This window comes from Lagopus leucura, unplaced genomic scaffold (genome assembly GCF_019238085.1).
Source record: "Lagopus leucura isolate 7727_CA_CO unplaced genomic scaffold, USGS_WTPT01 Super-Scaffold_100026, whole genome shotgun sequence".
NCBI classification, from domain to species: Eukaryota; Metazoa; Chordata; class Aves; order Galliformes; family Phasianidae; genus Lagopus; species Lagopus leucura.
Window position 1 is genome coordinate 2,048,646 of NW_024962277.1, and position 18,744 is coordinate 2,067,389.

Consider the following 18,744-nt stretch of genomic DNA (forward strand, 5'->3'; position numbering starts at 1 on the left):
GGGACAGATTTTCACGTGACCGTGATGTAGAATGTGATCAAAACAATATTAAATCCAAGTGAACACGAAATGGTTTAAAATCACTGAAGTTTGTAGTAAAAGATGTGAGGTTAGTAACGAAAATGAGTTTTTTCTTATATCACCTACTTATGTTACACAGATTTGTCCAAGATTTTAAACTTCAAAGCGTTTATTCCGAGTGCTGTGAGGAACTAAAAGTATCTGCATCTAACAGAAGGAAACGCGCTTTGTGAAAAAGCAACTGAAGCAAAGTTCATAAAAAATCTGTGCAGAGCAGAATTTCAAACCTTAATTCCAGGCTAACTTTTCTCACAGTTGTTCTGCTAACTCTCTTGTCTGTGTGGACATCAAACACTTTTAGCTTGCAATTTTTTTTTATGGTGGTTGATCAAGAAAGCGAGGACTGAACATAGTGGAAAATGTAGCTTGTGACAACATGAATTTGTTTAATCTGCTTTAAGAAAACCTAAAGAAAAAGTTATTTCAGGAGAAACACGTTAGAAGGGCCAAAATATCCAAGGAAGTCCTTAAAAAGGCCTTGTTACTATTTCTTTCCTTTGCTACAGATCTGTTCTTGTGTCACAGACCCATTTTATTCACATTTTGCATTGTGATTCCCATTTTTCAACTGTTTATTGAGGGAAGTCAGGACTCAGGACAAACATGGGCAAGCTACCAGTATTCTTGAAATACTTTATTATAAACCACTTCAGACAAACTTTGATTCAAAAAAAAAAGTCATCATCTGTAAAAGGAAACTATCTTAAAAGGGTATTCATAAAGAAAATAGACTGTTCTTAAGCATCAGCTTCAGTTAGAGCTCTTCCATAATGAAATCTAAAAACCACTGGTGGTTCCAGAGCTATTCATTTCACAGGTACTCATAAAATGGAGACTAAGATGTTACACAGGTATCACAGAGCATCTTATCACTGACAATACAATAGGAACGCTTGCTATTTAGTTCTGGCCTGACAAAGCAGTCCAACATTTAAATATTTTTCCAGTCCCAAAAGAGACAAACCATTAACATTTCTTATTTAAGCCAGCCCTGGCTAAGGGTTAACGCCACTTCAAAGCATCTAATGTAAGCTCATTTCATGTACTTCTCTTGTTGATCAGCCAAGATTTTTGCTGAAGACTTGGCATCATAGAAAAGTTCGTTTATTTCTTCAATATGCTCCTTCTCAATGCTGTCTTTCCCATTAATCTTGGCAAGCAGGTTAGCTGGGGTCAGTAGCTGCACAGCATACCTGTGATCAAACAGATGATGAAAAATTACAATTCAGTGCATTCCAGTGAACTGAATAAATGCATGGGTGGGAGACCTATTGGGAAACACATAGCTCTAGTAATATTAAAAAGTCTGTAAGATCCTATAGCTTGTACCTCTCTAAAACAAGGCAGCGGGAGGATCAGTAACCTCTAGTAACATTAACTCTTCTTAGCACAATGTTACTGTGTGGGAGGGAGTTGTTTCACTTCAAGAGCAAATTATCCTCCAGTGTTTTAAGCCCCAGTCACACTTAGAAAGTATGAGAGAAGAATCAATGGACTCAACTTACCTTAAGGTTGTCTTGGTACCAATTTCCCCTAAATGATTTAGAGCTTCTTCGCTAATGTTAATTCCTTCTGTCTGAGCACGAAGTTTTATGATCTGTTGGAATAAATAAGTCAGGTAACAGCTCAAACTATCAGCATGCTACACTACTTAGTTTATTTTCTAGAAACACTGTCAGCTTAGAGATAGGCTGTGCTATAAAATGAGATGGTATGAACTTCTCCTGTTGTAATTTACCACTGAACTACAAAAGATGTGTGGAATTCTATGTCTTTGAATGGGAAAACATCATGCTGGGAAACCTGACAATCAAAAGCAGGCTGAAGTAATGTTTTGAGACTACTTTATGATGATTTTACATGGTTAGCAAAGTATATCTACTAATGAGAAGCAGAGTACGAGAACTTACACAAGGAGATTGAAAAAGTATACAGAGAGTAACACAAGAGATGACAGCTGGAGTCTTGTGGGCAGCCCCATCAGTTCCTACAGTGCACTGTTGCTGCTACACAGCAGAGTGTTCCAACAAGCCCTACAAAAAGCTACGCTCTTCCCATAGCAGCTCACAACACACTTTTTATTCCACTGACAATCCAATTGTACAATAAATCAAAAAGTTACTTTCTAAGATTCACCTATTCATGCAAGAAGAAAAAAAAATCACCAAGAAGAATCTAATCTTTCAAGAACAGTCCCAGGCTTGTACCAGTTTGCAGATCTGTACAAAGTTGGAGAGCAAGATATCACAATAAGCCTGAGCATATAAAGCTGTACCAGGAGTGGCGCAAGTCTCTCGGCAGTGCGTATTACCAGCCGAGTGATAAGGGGCAGACTGGATAATGATGTTGTGTTGTAGTGCTGAGATAACTCTGGAACTGCAAGCCTCATATAATACAGGTATTTTTCACTTTGGCAGCTTTGTAAACAAGATATCAAGCACTCGTTTAAATTAAAGCCATAAAAATGCGCCAGGGGAGTCAGGGTAGGGAAGGGAGTAAAGAGGGGTTTGAAATGGCAGAAAGTTGTGCTAAGACATTAATACTGAATATCAGAAACGTCCCTGCAAATTGCCATTCCAAACTGAAGACCTGTCACATCTTACAGATCATCCAAACGGCGCTTTTCCTTCAAATACTGCGGCTTTGTTCTACCCCTGCTGGAAGCAAGACACCTCGAATGCCACTTAGCTCACAATAACTATTTCTTGAATTTTTTTATCTAGTAGAACCTCACTGAAGGATCAGGGACCACAGCAGTAACCCAGAAAATACATACTAGCCAAGCTTCTGTCAAATAGGAAAAGAAGTGCTTAGCAGGTGAAATAACTGGCATCCTTTGTTCATAATGTGTGACCTCTTCCATCCCACAGCAGGCACACATGGAAGAAAAAGTATCAGGCTAGAATGTGCATTTACCAGGGGGTTATCCTAGAATCACTGCGTGGTTGCAGTAAGGAAACTGTGAGTCTTGATATCAGAACCACACGATGGGATTTCTTCTGGTTATGAACTAACTTTCCATAGACACACAATTACTGTGCTGATAAGCAAATCAGTTGTGAGATGTCGAGGCAAAGGGTCCCATGTAGAAATACAGTCAATGAAAACTACCTCCTAGAATGAAAGAAAAGCAGGACCAAAAAGAGACACTTTGGGCATCTTTTATTTTCATCATCCCTCCTAAGCTGTATTTAGTTAGAAAGTGGAATGTAATACATGCCTCCTTCTCCTCTCTCAAAAGAATTCATGGAAAAGTCCTAATCTAAGGGAAGATGAGATTGTTTAACTATGTGGTTTATGGCAGAAAATGTCCAGATCTATTTTTAGCCTCAGAAAAAGCTACTGTAAACACTGCATTTCCCTCAGCCCTGGGAGAGGTTGGAAAACATAGCACTGAACCCAGCTCTTGTAAGAAATGACCAGTTTAGGAACAAGCTCTTTAATACTATATTGTCTGCTGATAACACAGTACCCTATGCTGCTTTTTGTGAAGCTATTTTTAATTCTCAGTACATTTTCCTCCTGCTCTTATTGCACAAAATTCACATACAGTACAGAGAAGTTCAGACGACAGTTTTTAACACCTGCAGACTGAGCAGAAGTCACACTTGAAAACCTGTTTTGTATACAGACAAAACATAATCATATTATTAAATCTCTGGGCTGCTTCTACTGTTATCTACATTGTAATGCTTTTAAGTATCCTTTTAGGTGCAAACAAAATCATCCTGAGCGTGGTTCACAACAGCCGCATGTGAAAAGCTCCTCAAAGTAAACGAAATGAAGCTTTGCCCCTACGTTTATATTCAATAAATGCCTCAGCTTCACCGTGGCACTTATCCAGCAGCAAGAGACTATTATCTGGTGAAAACGCTCTCCTCCATTGACACTATCTCTTAAATAATACAAAGAACTGACATGATAAACTGTAACGTCTTCTGCTTTGTGTCACTTCACAGTATTGAGACGCTAATGAGGGGGATCTTTGACACGGTGCATCATAATGGCACCTAAGCATTAGAATCGATACACGGTACACAGCCATGGCCCCACAGGAAAAGTTTCGGGCATCCAGAAATGCATCTCTGCAATGTTTACTGTGCTAACGTTTGGAACTTGTCTAGGAGCACAAAAATCCCTTCACTTATCCTTTCACTTTCAGGAAGCAGCCCAAGCAGGTTAAAGCTTTAGTACAGGGGATGGGGGCAGAAATGCAGTGAGTGAAGCTGCATTCTGTAATTCCTCATCTGTTACGTAGAGGAACAGCTGAGGTCTGGGACCACAGGTCCCCAGAATGCAACACTCATACCTGCAGGAAAAAGCACTGCCTGCTGGAACCTGCAAATTCTGCAGAAGCACATGCAGGTCACTTTCAGCTCTAGACATGTTTACCAGTAGTTTGTCAGTGTATGGAAATCCAACATAAAGAAAACATATGCACAATTTTAACCAACTTACTCTAAATGGTTTCTAAAGCAGCATACATTTAGGAAGTGGTGAACTTTCTGGCACAAGCTCTGCTGATTCCAACAGCTCAATAGTAACAGAGTATACAGGAATGTAGAAGTTATCCCAAGAAAGTAGGATCCCATATATTTTTTAGAAGCTCTCAGGATGCTCTGTATACCTGTTTCATTTCTTGAGGCGTGTACAGCATGGTTCGGATAATCATCACCCTGTCCAGCAGGTCCAGTGGTATTCCATGAGGAGACACTACATCCTCTGTGCCTCTAAAGGAGAAAACAAATGGAAAGGGATCAGGTATTATTCTGAATACAGTGTGTTGATTTGACTAAAATCAGTAGTAATTGACTGTATGTCCACTAATTTACAATTCTTCTGTACTCCCATAGAGACAAACTCCCCAGGCACTGACAGGAAATGTTCTAGCCTGAAGTTCACACTGGGCAGCCTGCAAGAAACAAATATTATAGGAACTTTTAAACATGTCACTCAAAAATAGTCTGAGGTGGTGCTTTTCCTTGTATTTCTTTTCACTGTATCTTACAATGTGGTCTTACCTAATGTTTCAAAGTGTATGCCAATTAGGAACAAATGATTCTTATTAAGCTGTATAGCAATATCAATTATATGCACTATTAGTCACTGAATGTTCTCTCTTGCTGAACAAGCCACTACTCTGTTCTATACATCCCTGAGACCCTCCAGCCACTGCAGTATTTGCATTACAGGCTTGCAGTCCAGCAAATTCAGAAGTAGAGATCTGTCTATGAAGGACAGTCTAGACTCTCAACCATTTTTTTTGTTTGGCAAACAACACCCAATAGCATTGTGCAGACACATCTACTCTTGGTTTTTCAAGAAAAGCGAACTGGTCAAGAAAGAAGGATATCCACATTTTGTGATACCTATGGAGATAACAGATGTAAAAGGTAAAGTGCTGGTGGATACATTTCCAAGTTCAATACCAGTATTTAGGCATCTCAGCTTTGGTCACGGTTCTCCACGGGAAACAAATCCAAAATCCCTGCAGTCAACCCAAGCAGATGATGTTCTCTCATGATGTTGAAGAATCAACCAGCTACGTTATAAAATTAAGTCTCCCCTGACCCTTTTAAGATACCAGTAGGCATATCAGAGCATCACCAACACTTTAAGATAGCAGTGTGGAGTTAAGACCTTGCTTTTAAGGGATTTAGTTTATCAATATTAGATACAACCATTATATGGAAACCTTTCTTCCTTAAATCACAGGTTCCTGTCAATCCCTGCTAATAGATCTGTTCTACTTTTACAAGACAGCCTTTTTATTCCTTTGCAGAAACAGTACTGCAAAGTCCCACCTCATCATTTTTGACAGGCTTACCATCTTAACTTCTAAACAATGCAAACAGAGAAAGATTAATATCAGATGACCCAGTAAGAGCGAAAGGAATAGCTGGTTAAAGAGCTAAATGAAGTCAACTTAAAGAGTAGCAATCATTGCTAAAGACATCTTGTTTTGATGTACTTAGATCTAGACCACAAATTAAGAGTAAAACTTGAGGAAGAATTTGAAAGAGGAAAAAACTTTTACAGAAAATGCAAAGAATGCACTGTGTGGGTGCAAAATATTGAAGTGGAAATGGAGCAGAGATTAAAAACAGGAGGTAGGTTGGCAGGGCTGGAGATAAAAAAAGTCTAGACCACTAAAGTAGGAAAGAAAGAAGAACAGTGAGAGGATGAACTGCAATATGCTTCAGCAGTGAGGACAGGAAGTTTAAGCCTTATACAACAAGGATAGCAAACAACAAATTGATTCAGAAGGAGAAAACTACAATAGAAGTTTGCATTTCTGGTTCTACAAGAGCTGTGTTGAGATATCTGAAGAGAGAGGTAACTGTAAGAGAACATTCAGGGAACGCAGTTTAGAGAACAAGAGGGATGTGTCAGTAGAAATAAAAGGAGTTCTAATCTGCTTTAGTTCAGTTAGTGTGGCACTAAATGAGCTTCTCTTGGAGAAGCCAACAAGCAATTCCTAAGCAGTGATGCACCTCGCAACCCACACAGGGTGTTTCCACAGATGTCAGTACCAGAGACAAAAGCTTTCAAACGTTCTCACACTGCTGACACAGCTCACTCCATGACTTATGGGCTGATGCAAACTGGAACATTCGACTTCAGACGTACCTGATTACACAGTTTCCTCGATTGGATGCAAAGATTACAATGGGGGAAATAGAAGATTCCAGTGCTCGGTGCAGGTATGTGAAGCATTCAATATCCAGCATGTGAACCTCATCTACAAACAGTACACCTGGGACCAGTTCTGCGATGCCTTGATCAATGTATTTATTTACCACTTTATTTATTTCTCCTCGAAGTTTATCTATGAGAACCAAAATAAGTTGTTAATTACTCTGCTAGCGAGCAATAGGTTTCTATGAAGACTTACAGCAATCAACAGATTCCCCTGGAAATGTTCATGGTTTGATCTCTTAATGCCACAGGATAAATCTCGGCAACACTGAAATTCTGTGGAAATTGAAACTAAGATTTGAAATTTGAGTCCTGTATTGTGGAGACATCTGTGCATCAAAATATCTCTTAACTGAACTTCCTGCACATAAGTCAGCCAAACTTTGTTTTAAAATGTGAAGTTTAACCACGTTTCCAAGCATGTGTAAAAAGATTATTGAAAGAATAAAATATTTCTGCTGTATTTCAGCAACGTAGCATTCTATAAAGATTCTGTCAACATATGGATCTCAAAGGTACACAAGATGTTACAGATAAACTTAACTTCAGAATAAGCAAAATGACCTCTGGAGTGTAAGAAATACTTCAAAAGAGCACTGTTCAAGTTAGGAATTGAGGACTTTTATCTCAATTTAGTTACTTAATGAAATATCAATTATTTCAAAGAATGAAAAAGAGAACTGATTTTTCTGTAGATCTTTTTTCCTTCAGACATGTGTAAGTAGGAAGAGCAACAGTGCACTGACAGCATTAAGTCAAAGGCAGCTGCTACAGCAGTCAAAAGCAAACCAAGGCTGGAGTGCTTAGAAGCCTTTTTTCTGCTCCTCAGAAATAGTGCACGGTTGCTTCACAAAAGAAAGTGACCTAAGATTTTTTTTCATTTTTGAGGTGTCAGTTTGCAACTCAGCACAGCTCTAGGAAAATATGAGGGCTGCTCTGAAAGTAATGACTGCTATTTACTGTGTTGGCCTGTGACCACGGAGGCAGATGCTGGTGGTATGGCAGTAGAGGCTGAACCTTTCCACCAATATTCTGTTATGTGCTGTTGACAGATGGCAGCAGAGGGGCAGTCTGACAAAATGGCATCTGACATGGAAGCGTGCATGAAACAAAGGTGTGGGACTGAATTCCTCCATGTGGCAAAAATGGCACCCAGTGATGTTAGCATTTAGGGAGACCAAACAGTGGATGTGAGCACAGTGAGGAGGTGGGTGGTGCATTTCAGCAGTGGTGACAGTGGGTCACCTGTGCTGGTGCAGATCTTTATGAGCTTGGCACACAGGTTCTTGTTCAACTGCTGGTGAAAATGCAGAGCTAACTGATTGTGACTGTGTTGAAAAAGTGTTTTGTAGCTGAGAATTTGCTCTACCAACTAGTGTTACTGTGCTCTTTGTATCTGCTGCACTTTCCAGGGAAATAAATAGGCATTACTTCTGGAGCAACCTATATATAACCACATACTCTTGAGCAGAAATATTTGAAGGACAGCACTAGGTCTCTGACCTCCTTCTTTCCAAAAACATGGATGCAGAATACAGTATATAGTTTGAAACTGGGTGAACCAGTAACGTTTGCAGTGTTTCCAGCTAAATTTGAACATTTTTGAAAAAACATTATTTGTAGGCATTCATCATTATAGCTGCTATACTAATAACCCAACTTTTAATGCTTTTCTAATTGGCAAACATAGGTTACGATGGTCTGAAAACATGATGCAGGGTTCATACCAGTAATTTCAGTTTTCTTAGGCTTCATCAGTTGTCCCATCATAGAGAGGATGTCTTGCCCACCCTAGAAGAAAGTTACAGCAAGTATTAAGTCTTGCAGTGAACACGTACCATGAGAATTTTAAGAACTGGAAATTGGCTAAAGCAGTTCTTTCTTGCAGTTGAACTGACATTTTATTCAGCAGTGGCTGCTAACCTGCCAAAGGTCGGGTCGCTTTACCACAATGGTGTTCCAAGCCCAACTGTTTGATTAGCTATTTTCTTTCTTTAACCTTGCTCATTTGCACAGTGTACAAAAAAATGAGATATCTGCTTTTAAAAATTGTCATAGAGAAGCTCATGAGAACTCAAAACATCAGGGAACACAGAGGCTTAGGATTATTTGTGTGCACTGTAATTGTTCAACCTGTCAACACAGGAACAATTACGCAGAGTTTTAACACTTCAGAATTCCTTGATATTATCAGGTAAATGATTCTGTTGGAAAAAGGATGTTTATTCTGAAATGCAGTAGCAGGTTAAGGGCTTGTAATATCATATCATAGGGGTGCCAACCTTTAAACACAAATACTGTATTGTCAGTGCCTTTTGTTTATGACAGAGAAGGAGTTTCCTCCTTCCTTGGTTTACATTACGATACAGATTGGGGTAATTCTCCTACTTTCAACTTTTTAATGCAGTGACATCAGAGCTCTACTGCAAATCACAAGGAAGTTTAATGGGAGGTTATGAAATGTTTCTGGAGGAAGTGGGGAAATTAAGAGAACCTACAGCAAGGTCAAAAACACTCGGTGATCAGACACACGGTCTGATCTTTGGGTTGTCCTGTGTGGAGCCAAGAGTTGGACTCGATGATCCTTATGGGTCCACTACAACTCAGAGGATATTCTGTAATTTATCACAGTACTTGCAATTTCTATTTTACAACCACAAAGCTATAACTACAAAGCAGAAGAAATTAATCTGTACTCAACTTTCAACGAATAAAATGATGCAGATCTGGCTGCTGCTACCTCACATCTCTCCTTATGGAGACAAAGGAGTAATCTTACCCGGCAGGGGAGACACCATGATCAAGCAGAAGGTTTTCCAAGGGCAAGGGTGCTTACATTTATTATTATTATTTTTAAATGTCGGATATTAGGAAAAATTTATTATCTGAAAGAGTTGTCAAAAATTGGAACACAGGCTGCTGGGGGAAGAGGTGGAGTCCTCCACTGTCCTTGGAGGAATTCAAGAAATGTGTAGATGTGGCATTTAGGAATGGGATTTATTGGGCATGGTGGTGATGGGCTGAAAGTTGGACTTGATAACCTCAAGAGGTGCATAGGAACTGCTGAGTCATGGCCTGAATCACTGACTGAGCACCTGAGGAAAGGACCCAGGTCAGCCCTGGGAGCACAGGTGAAGGCAATTCAGCTGTGTGTTAGGAAGGGTGGAGCCTGGCTGCAGCTCTCTTAGATCTCATTTAAGGGCTGACTGCAACTAGAGAAGGATCTCTGGCTGCAGATCCTTCTGTTGTGGAGTTTCCTTTTTGTGCCTAGATCTTCAGAGATGGGTGAGCACTTTTTCTTTGTAATACCTCTCTGCTGTGCTAGTCCCTTTGTCATTACACCTCCTGTATTGCTGTTCCATTGCGTTGATCTTTCTGATTGTTACAAGAGGTCTTTTCTACCTTTAATGACTCTATCACCTCTTTCTTTGTCAAGAGGAGGAGGCCTCCTTGCAGAGAGCAGAGTTAGAATGGCCTTTGAGATACCTCCTGTTTTTCCTGTAGCAGTGTCTTTGAGGGTACTTTAGAACAACTCAAAGCTTTCTATATCTTCCTAGTTATTCTTGAAGCCACCAGAACTATGTACAATATTTTATTCTGTAAAGGCTTCATCTGTGTAATTAGATACCTGAGGTCGAGCATTGGCCACATCCAAGTCATGCAGAGTAACGTCCTGAATAATTTCTTTTTTCTTGTGCACATCACCCTTTGGCAAAGGAACGTACTCTTCAGCTTCAAGGTCAAATTCTGTAGCGTAGGTGTCACACCTGCCTTGCCTCTGAAGAAAGGCAAAGAAAAGAAACATAAGTATAGGATTTGTTTTGGTGCCAAAACCTTGAGTGACAAACTTGCTAAAGGGCTTAGTTCACAACTCCAGTCCTGACAAGCTTCTGTCTGACAGTTCAGACATCCAACTCCCTGCTTAGCAACAAGCATACTGTATCTACTGATCAAAGCTCAAAATACCCTACTGAAAAGCACCTGATATTTTGGTGGTAAGAATATTTCACTCCTCTCTCCCTTTATTTTAACCGTATGCAATTCTTGCTAAAGGACAAATCCAGACGATTAGCTAGAGATTAGGGGAACTGTTCAAGACTCCTTTGTAGGTGGGTGATTTATTATATGATAGAAAATATTATGGTCATCCATTAAACAGCAAGTATCGCTACTTTCCAAATCAGATATGAAAAGAATGCTAACTAATGCAGTATTCCCTTCTACATGTATATATCTTGTGGAGAAAATACCAGAGCGATAAAAGAAAGATTAAATACACTGCACATGTCAGCCTGAAAATGACTAAAGTTGCTTGCTGTTTTTTTTTTTTCCCCATCTTTCCTTAAAGATGTCTTGATCTCAGAGAAAAGGAAACTCAAACAGGCAGCACCAGCGATAGCTTCCTTGCCACATGACCTTAATCGTGAACCAGATGACCATGTTCTTTCAGTGCAAGAGATAATTTTTCTTACCAGATAAGGATAATACTAGGCACTTTTAAAACTCTCACATAACCATTTCATGTCAATTAAGCTTAACAAATGGGAGAGCTTTCTGACAAAGGCAGGGAAGACCTGCAAGAACACATCCACCTGCATAAAAATGCAGAACTTTAACTTTACCTTGACAGCTCCACTGTTTGCTTCAATGTAAATAACATCTCCTGTTTCCACTCGTTCCTTCTGCAAGCTTTCAAATATGCTTGGGTCCAGCTGCACACAAACAAACATCACAGTTGGTGAAAACAGTTCTGCATTAATGTGGTAATCAACAAAAAGTTTAGACTAAAGCATACTTCAGCAGGCAACGTTAAATTGCAACTTCCCCCCATAATATCCTCTAGGATTTTATAAAGCTGTGACACCTGGAGTAGTGGTAGAGTACAACTTAGTCTTTACTGTAAAATCTAAAGAAGATGCATAAAACTTATTTTCTTACACTAAAATATCTGTCTGAAGAAAGTGACGTTAAGTGCCAAAAACATAATGCTACCAGTTACAAAGTGTGCCTTTGTGTAATGTGACAACATGTTTACACTGAGGATGTGGTGCTTCTAGCTTTCTAGCAAAACTTTTACAAAAACTGACTACTGCACTGCATTATGCTACTTGATCCTGAGTCTGCATCCTCTGTCAAGCTGCATAAGGGAAAGAAAGTGGAATATGTGAGATGCTATTGTTTCTCATAGTACGTATTTATTCATTTTTTCCTCTGCATTTTCTTGTTTCCAGCGTGAACAAATGCAAGTTGATACTTAACAACAGAGACAGCTTTCAGCTCTTGTATTCTAACTGACAGGGAAATTAAACAATAAGGACAGAGACAAGAAAACAAAGGGAAAGTGGGGCTGAGCTGGCAACATACCAGCTCAATTTCTAGTTCTCTATCACGTATTCACTAAAGCATATCTCCACATATAGAAGGAAGAACTGTGGCAGAAAGAACCATTTATATGGAAGCAGACAAAATTTGCCAAAACTACTCTCAAAAATTCAGTTGAGTATCAGGAAAAACAAAAATGAATAAGCCTTCTTGAATGTTTGCTACTATGAACGTGAAGTTACAGCTGCACTCATTGTGAGCAGATCAGGTTGTAGCTCAGACTCCTCACTGACCTGTTTTCTCTGTGTGCTAGTAACATTGCTGCTAAACTGAACAGAACCTTTTGCTGGTTAAATCTTCCTTTTAACTTGAACACTCACAAGTGTGTATTGTCAAGCAGAAAAGTAACAGGAGCTGTTAAGTGAGCGATGGAGTTTCTATTAGTAGGAGAGAAGACAAGACCGACATCCAAAAACTAAGAACACCAAAGAGATAAAAATACCTGCTCAGGAGTAAGATAACATTGTCTAGCAAAACAGTTTCTTTGCACTGTTACTCTACCCAGCTGGGGATCAAGAACTGGTGAAAAACAGAAGATGCAGATATGACATTTTAAAGGAAACTTGGAAACCCCGCCACACATACCTTCAACTGCTTGGTTCCCTTTGCAGTTTTGAGTCCTATAATTACATGGCTGATTGTTTTGCCATAGCCCCCCATAGGGTTTTCAGTCTCACATGGAGTTAATTCTGTGACTTCTCCTTCATACACCTCCTTGGTCTCTTTAATCCTCAATCCTGGAAGCAATCGTTTGGAATAGCTTAATTACACAAATCAATGGCCAAAAGCACTTGAGTCTTCTACATCAATGCCAACAGATTTTAATATATTGCAAGGGTTTGTTACGTTTAACTGGAAATCTTTAATTCCAAAATGTCAAAGATAATTATAGCTCTTCAATATTAAGTGTGAATATTCAACCCAGGTCATGAGAGGGAAAGCTGAGCCCAAGTTCTGATCCAGAAAGCAGCTTATTAAGCTCTAAGAAAGATTTTTAAGATTTTCTTTCTGCTGTTATTATTCATTCTTTAGGCAAATATCAGTATCCTCTTTCTTTTACCTCAAAGAGGGCAGTTGCCTGATTTACAACTTTGCACTAAACAGTTCATCAAAATTCTGAAACTAAGGATCATTGACAACAGCACAACTGTGAGTTGTACACAATTTTTATGCTTTTAGAAAAGTCCCATAAAGTCAGGATAGAGGAGAAATAAAGTAACTTCAAAAACACTTTGTTTTTAAGAAAAACAACGTATAATATTCTACAAGTTATAGGTGAGAGGTGAGCTAGACAAAGTTTAACAGGATCTGTTATAAAGCAAACTTAAAACTTTCAAAACAGGAGACAGGGACATCCTTACTCCACTGTTTTTCAGAGAATTGAGAAAACATTACAATATTCTAAGCCAGAAATATTGCCGTGGACTAAAAGTCACTTTAAACTGATAAATAATACAGAGCTGAAGAGTTTTACGGTTAGACTGTGCCAAAGAAAAACCACTATCATCACCACCACAATTATGCAGACGTTCTAACTACATAAAATTTCAAAGAACCCACATCTGAGGAGGCTCTATAAAGTATTTTATGAGACACACATGCCATACCAAAAATAATGAATGGGCTGTAACAAGATATAAGGAAATCATCCTGTGCAGTCTGAGGCTATTAGGACTTCATAAAACTTTCCTTGTTCCTTAACTTTTCATTTTGCTTTGAAATAGATCAGACACTTCACCAGTAATCCTGAGTTGCTGATAGGGAAATAGGAAGGACTGACAAATAAGAGTCTGTCTCCCTCTACTGGACCCAAATTAAGGATGGGAGTTGAAATGTGAGAAATAGTGGGATTTTCAGATAACGTGGTAATTTCTTGGTAAGATGTGTGTGTTTTCTCTTATTGAGAATAACCTGGAAGTTCTACACAAAGCTAATTTCAGAAAACTTTTCAAATGTTTTTTAAGTATGCCAAAACATTAAACAAAAAGTAATGAAACTCTGAATTATGAAATTGGCCTAGACAAGGCTGCATCACATAGACTACATCTGCAAGGAACATTCAGTAATATGGGATTCTGCACAGCACAACTCCCTGTGGTAAGATTTGGACACTTGCAGGCTTGCTTTTCCCTTATTTTTAACATTTCAGTATAAGTTCTTTCTGCCCCCACAAACTGCAAGCCATTCATGTTTGGGGTGTATTTTGCATGGTCCTAAATCACATCTTCATGTTCTCTTTTGTCAGAAAAGAATCAGACCTAAGAGCAAATTCTGTTCCACAATACAAACCAAAGCTGAATCAGCTGAGTTTAACAAGATCTGAAAAAAAGTAATTGGTGTTTTGAACTTCCTGTTGATTATCTTCTGTTTTAAAATCAATCTGCATGTATCAGCTTAACTCTTAAAAGACCTCCTTAACTGAAACAGAGACATTTCCTAATTACAAATCAGAAGCATGAATCCAGGAAAGAAACTGCAGAATGCTTCACGTTTTGGCTCGAAGGTGGACTCAAAATAGCAAGTGTGTGATTTACTGGCAGTTGCAACCCATAAACAGCTTACTGGTTCCCTGTATCTAAGGGGCTATTCCAGTCGTGATTTCTTACTAGCTACTGTCACCATCCTGGTAGGCTGCTAATAAGCTCCACAGAGTACTGATCCCTCTTAGCTGAAGTGTTCGTTTTTAGCCTGTGTAATTCCATCTTCTCATTTTCCACTTTTTTTTGTTTCTTTACATATTCTGAACAATGTTTGGCCATTAGACTACATCAAGCATGTTATTATATGACTTCCAACAGTACAAATCTGAGAACTCTGATTTGCCTGTTTTCTTATGCAATGATGGGATCAAACCAATCAGCCCCTCTTGCTTCCAAGAAAAAAAGAAAAAACTGATGTTAACACCCCCAATTGTTTTTACAATTTGAGCTGTCTAAAGCTCCTCACTGTAAAATGTACAATAAGGGAAGCAGATGATGTATGAACCTGCAAGGAAGGCTTCATACCAATCAAGCAAAAAAAAATATATATATATACATAGGTGCCAATTGTGAGATGATTTTTTTTATTTTTTTCTTGCACTCAGCTACAGCTGCACTGTGCAAATAAAATCAAATCTTTTTTGAGAACATGAGAACATGTACTCTTCTAAATTATTTATTTGCCAGGCAGGTGATTGAAAATCTAACCAAGAATTAAACACAATTGGAAAACATTCCATGATTAAAAAAAAAAAAAAAAAAAAGCAGATCCTTTAAAACATTTTTTTTTTACACTGAGAAAAATATTCAATAAAGGTTGTGTTATGAAAATGTGACACAGAGTTCAACAGAAAGGAATAAAAAAAGTTCCATCTTTCATGAACACCAATATTTGTTTAGAAGTGTCTCTCTGCTGACACTCAGGGAATGCAGAGAACTAACAATGCAGCTGGCTGTTAACCCAAGAGTTAAAATACAGCTATCTCCAGAAATGACAACATGGATGGCAGAAGTTTCATCTGTTGGTTCAAGTTTCCAAATCTTTGACAGGGAACTTCATCACATCAAGGAAATATAGCAGACTGCTCAGTCTCTGGCTTCCCTCCCCCAGGCCCTGCCAGGTTCACGGTAACTAGACCACAGACTACTGAAAGTTGCTTTCTTATAAAAATGAATGGAATACTTCTACTTGGTTGCAGAACTGAGAGACCTCTTCACCACCCCCAAATACTCAAGTGAAGTCAGAGAGGAAACACAGCACAGAAATCAGGAAAATTAACTGTTAATAAGCTCAGTTTTTCAGTTAGGTCATCTTTAGGCAATCCTTACACAAACAAGGACCACTTTAACTGCATTTATCAGCTGTCAGCAGAGATCATAAAAGAGATTTTAGCTATTTAGCAAGGTTGTGTTGCAAATTTACCCAATTTACATTGACTTTGTAAAAAGCACTCTAGAATTGAGGAAGATATTGAAGATATTTATTATGCTGGCATGGAACTTCCTCTGTGCTCACTGGAATACTAAACCAGACTAACATTGCCACTTGGGAGTCCCTGAAGAAGGCTGCTTGCTCAGTAGGGTGAAATCACTGAAGTAGGAAAGCATTGTGCAGTCTATGAGTACTTCTGCTAACGTAAGAAACTAAAACTAGGTTCTCTTTCTGATTTCTGGAGAGTCAGAGGCGACATCAGGAGACAGAACCTGGGGGATATGAAGAGATTCTGGGGGAGGAGAGCAAGTAAAAAATAACCGTGGGACACAAGCATTTATCTCCAGAAAACCTTACTGACTCTGTCAAGTGTGGGAGAGATTCCCCAAATTAAGATCAGAGTTGAAGAAAAGTTCATACCATTATCTGGAAGCCACCATGATTTTTTTTCCTTTTCAGATTACTAGAAAAAAAAACAATGTAAGTATTGTGTAAATACTTAATTTTCTATTTTCTGAAACTTACCAATTGCTCGTCTGAAGTTTTCCATCAGAACTTCCGTTTTCTTTATTTCAGTAGAATAGACCTCACTTCCAACCATAGGACAAAAGGGAACTTTACTGCCAAGTTCCTGAGCAATAGCTAAAGCCAAAGCAGTCTTAAAAAGTGAAAAAAGAAATGAAGCGTTTCATTTTTATGAGGATTCTTTCAGCACAAATTTAACTTTCCTCATCATATCACTTTCACTCTACCAACCACCGCTTGAGTATTATAACTGCTCTGTCTGACATCTCACATACAACAAATCTCTCCCACCACAACAAATTAGACATGCATAAGGTGACTTCTGCCAAAGACTTACGAACACTGTAAAGGAACAATATTGGACATCTGAATTCAGCAACTTATATGTACAAAACAGCAAGGGGAAAACAACCAAAAAGAGTAACTATTTAGGCTATTCAGATAAAATTAACTTTTAAAACTCTTCTTCAGAAGCCATACTACCTCTGTGTTTGGCAACCTCCATGAGGTGCTTTCACATTAACAATGACTGCACAAAGCAGAGGATGCTGCCAGTGTTAATGACATGGCAAAAATTAAACACAAAGCAGGAAACTGTGTGGGGAAAAAAAAAAAAAAAAAAAAACACAGCAGCAGATGAAGACAAAATGTAACCGCTATTCTAAAATGGTTGTGACAGTGTGTTAAATTACAATGGATTTCAGAAGACTTTATTTCTTACAAATAAAGGAAATATCAGGATACCTTGCCAGTTCCAGGAGGTCCTGCCAACAGGACAGCTCTGCCAGCCATCTTCTTGCTTTTGATTAATTCTACTATAACCCCACAAGCCTGCAGGATAAGGGTTTGCACCATGAACAAGAGAAGTGTTAGAATATATTTAATTCCAGCAATACTAGATGTGTTTAGAGCTACTGATCTTCTGAGACACTAAAAATAAAGCGGATTTCAATTTTACGCACAGAAGAAGTGAGGTAAGAAAGAAATCACTTCCTACAATCGTTTAAAAAATAAATCAGACGACAGAACTCAAACCAAAACCAAAATCCTTTCCCCTCGCTGAGCTGCACGCAGGTATCAAGGCTTAAAAACAGAGCAAGGAGTTTCTGCACAGAGGACTCCAGCACCGGGAAGGAGCCCCAACACCCCGCGGCAGATCGCTGATGTCGCGGCGTTCCACAGCCTGCGGCACCTCTGTTCGGAGGCAGCTCCGCAGCTAACGCGGTCAGTCACAGCGGCGGGGACTGCCTCACCGCCTCAGGCGGCATCAGCTGAGGTAAAGCCTCGCGCTCGCTGCTGAGAATTACAGGGGGGTAACGGCGAATTCACGGCCTGAGGCTCCCCGTCAGCCTGCGGCAGCCCCAGGCCGGGCCCCTCGCTCACCTCCCGCGCGTTCTCCTGTCCCACCAGCCCGGCCCCCGCCGGCTTGGCGGTGCCGCTCTCGTCCAGCCCCAGCCCTTTAACATGGCTGTGGGCGGCGATGCGCTGGGTCTTCGAAGTGCTTTTCACCTCCTCGATCTTCATGGCGGGCCGCCCCTCTCCCGCACGTCCACCCTCCACACGCGGCCCGCGCGTTACCAAGGCTCCCGGCGCGCGGCCTCCTCTCCCCGCCCCCTCTCGCTATTGGCCCACATGACGGCGCTCCGGTTGATGATTGGATGCGGTGGGTGCCTGTCACCGCCGAGTGTGTGCATGTTTTTAGGGGCCGTCTTCGCGCTTCCGTGTGCCTCGCTCTCAGAGGGTCCGGCTGCGCGCGGGCGTTGTCAGGATATGGGCCGGGTCCGAGCCAGGACATCACCTTCGGGTGGGCCTCGCTGTCGTCTTGCCGTTACCGGTGTAGCAGTTAATTAAGTTTCACGTGCCCACGGCAGCATCTGAAGCTTTAACTTCACCTTTTATACCCTTCATCTACAACAGTTTCCTCCCGAGCTGCTAAACTGAGGGAAAAAGCACATCACAGAATCACAGAATAGCCTGGGTTGGAAGGGACCTAAAGGATCACGAATCTCCAACTCCCCTGCCATAGGCAGGGCCACCAACCTCCACATTTAATACTAGACCAGGCTGCCCAGGGCCCCATCCAATCTGGCCTTGAACAACATCAACAACCCTTTGAGAAGCCTGTTCCAGCACCTCACCACTCTC

General features: G+C 40.1%; 1 protein-coding gene across 1 annotated transcript; it reads right to left on the reverse strand.

Annotated features, from left to right (window-relative positions):
- Nucleotides 1–694: 694 nt before the first annotated feature.
- Nucleotides 695–18,184, reverse strand: RUVBL1 (RuvB like AAA ATPase 1). The gene is made up of 11 exons (XM_042880409.1): nt 17,983–18,184; nt 17,344–17,430; nt 16,600–16,732; nt 12,748–12,899; nt 11,403–11,492; nt 10,409–10,558; nt 8,508–8,571; nt 6,712–6,910; nt 4,709–4,811; nt 1,587–1,678; nt 695–1,274 (listed from the first exon to the last, which is right to left on the reverse strand). Exons 1-11 carry the CDS (start codon nt 18,121–18,123, stop codon nt 1,115–1,117), a joined length of 1,371 nt encoding a protein of 456 aa, XP_042736343.1. The 5' UTR covers nt 18,124–18,184; the 3' UTR covers nt 695–1,114.
- Nucleotides 18,185–18,744: the final 560 nt, after the last annotated feature.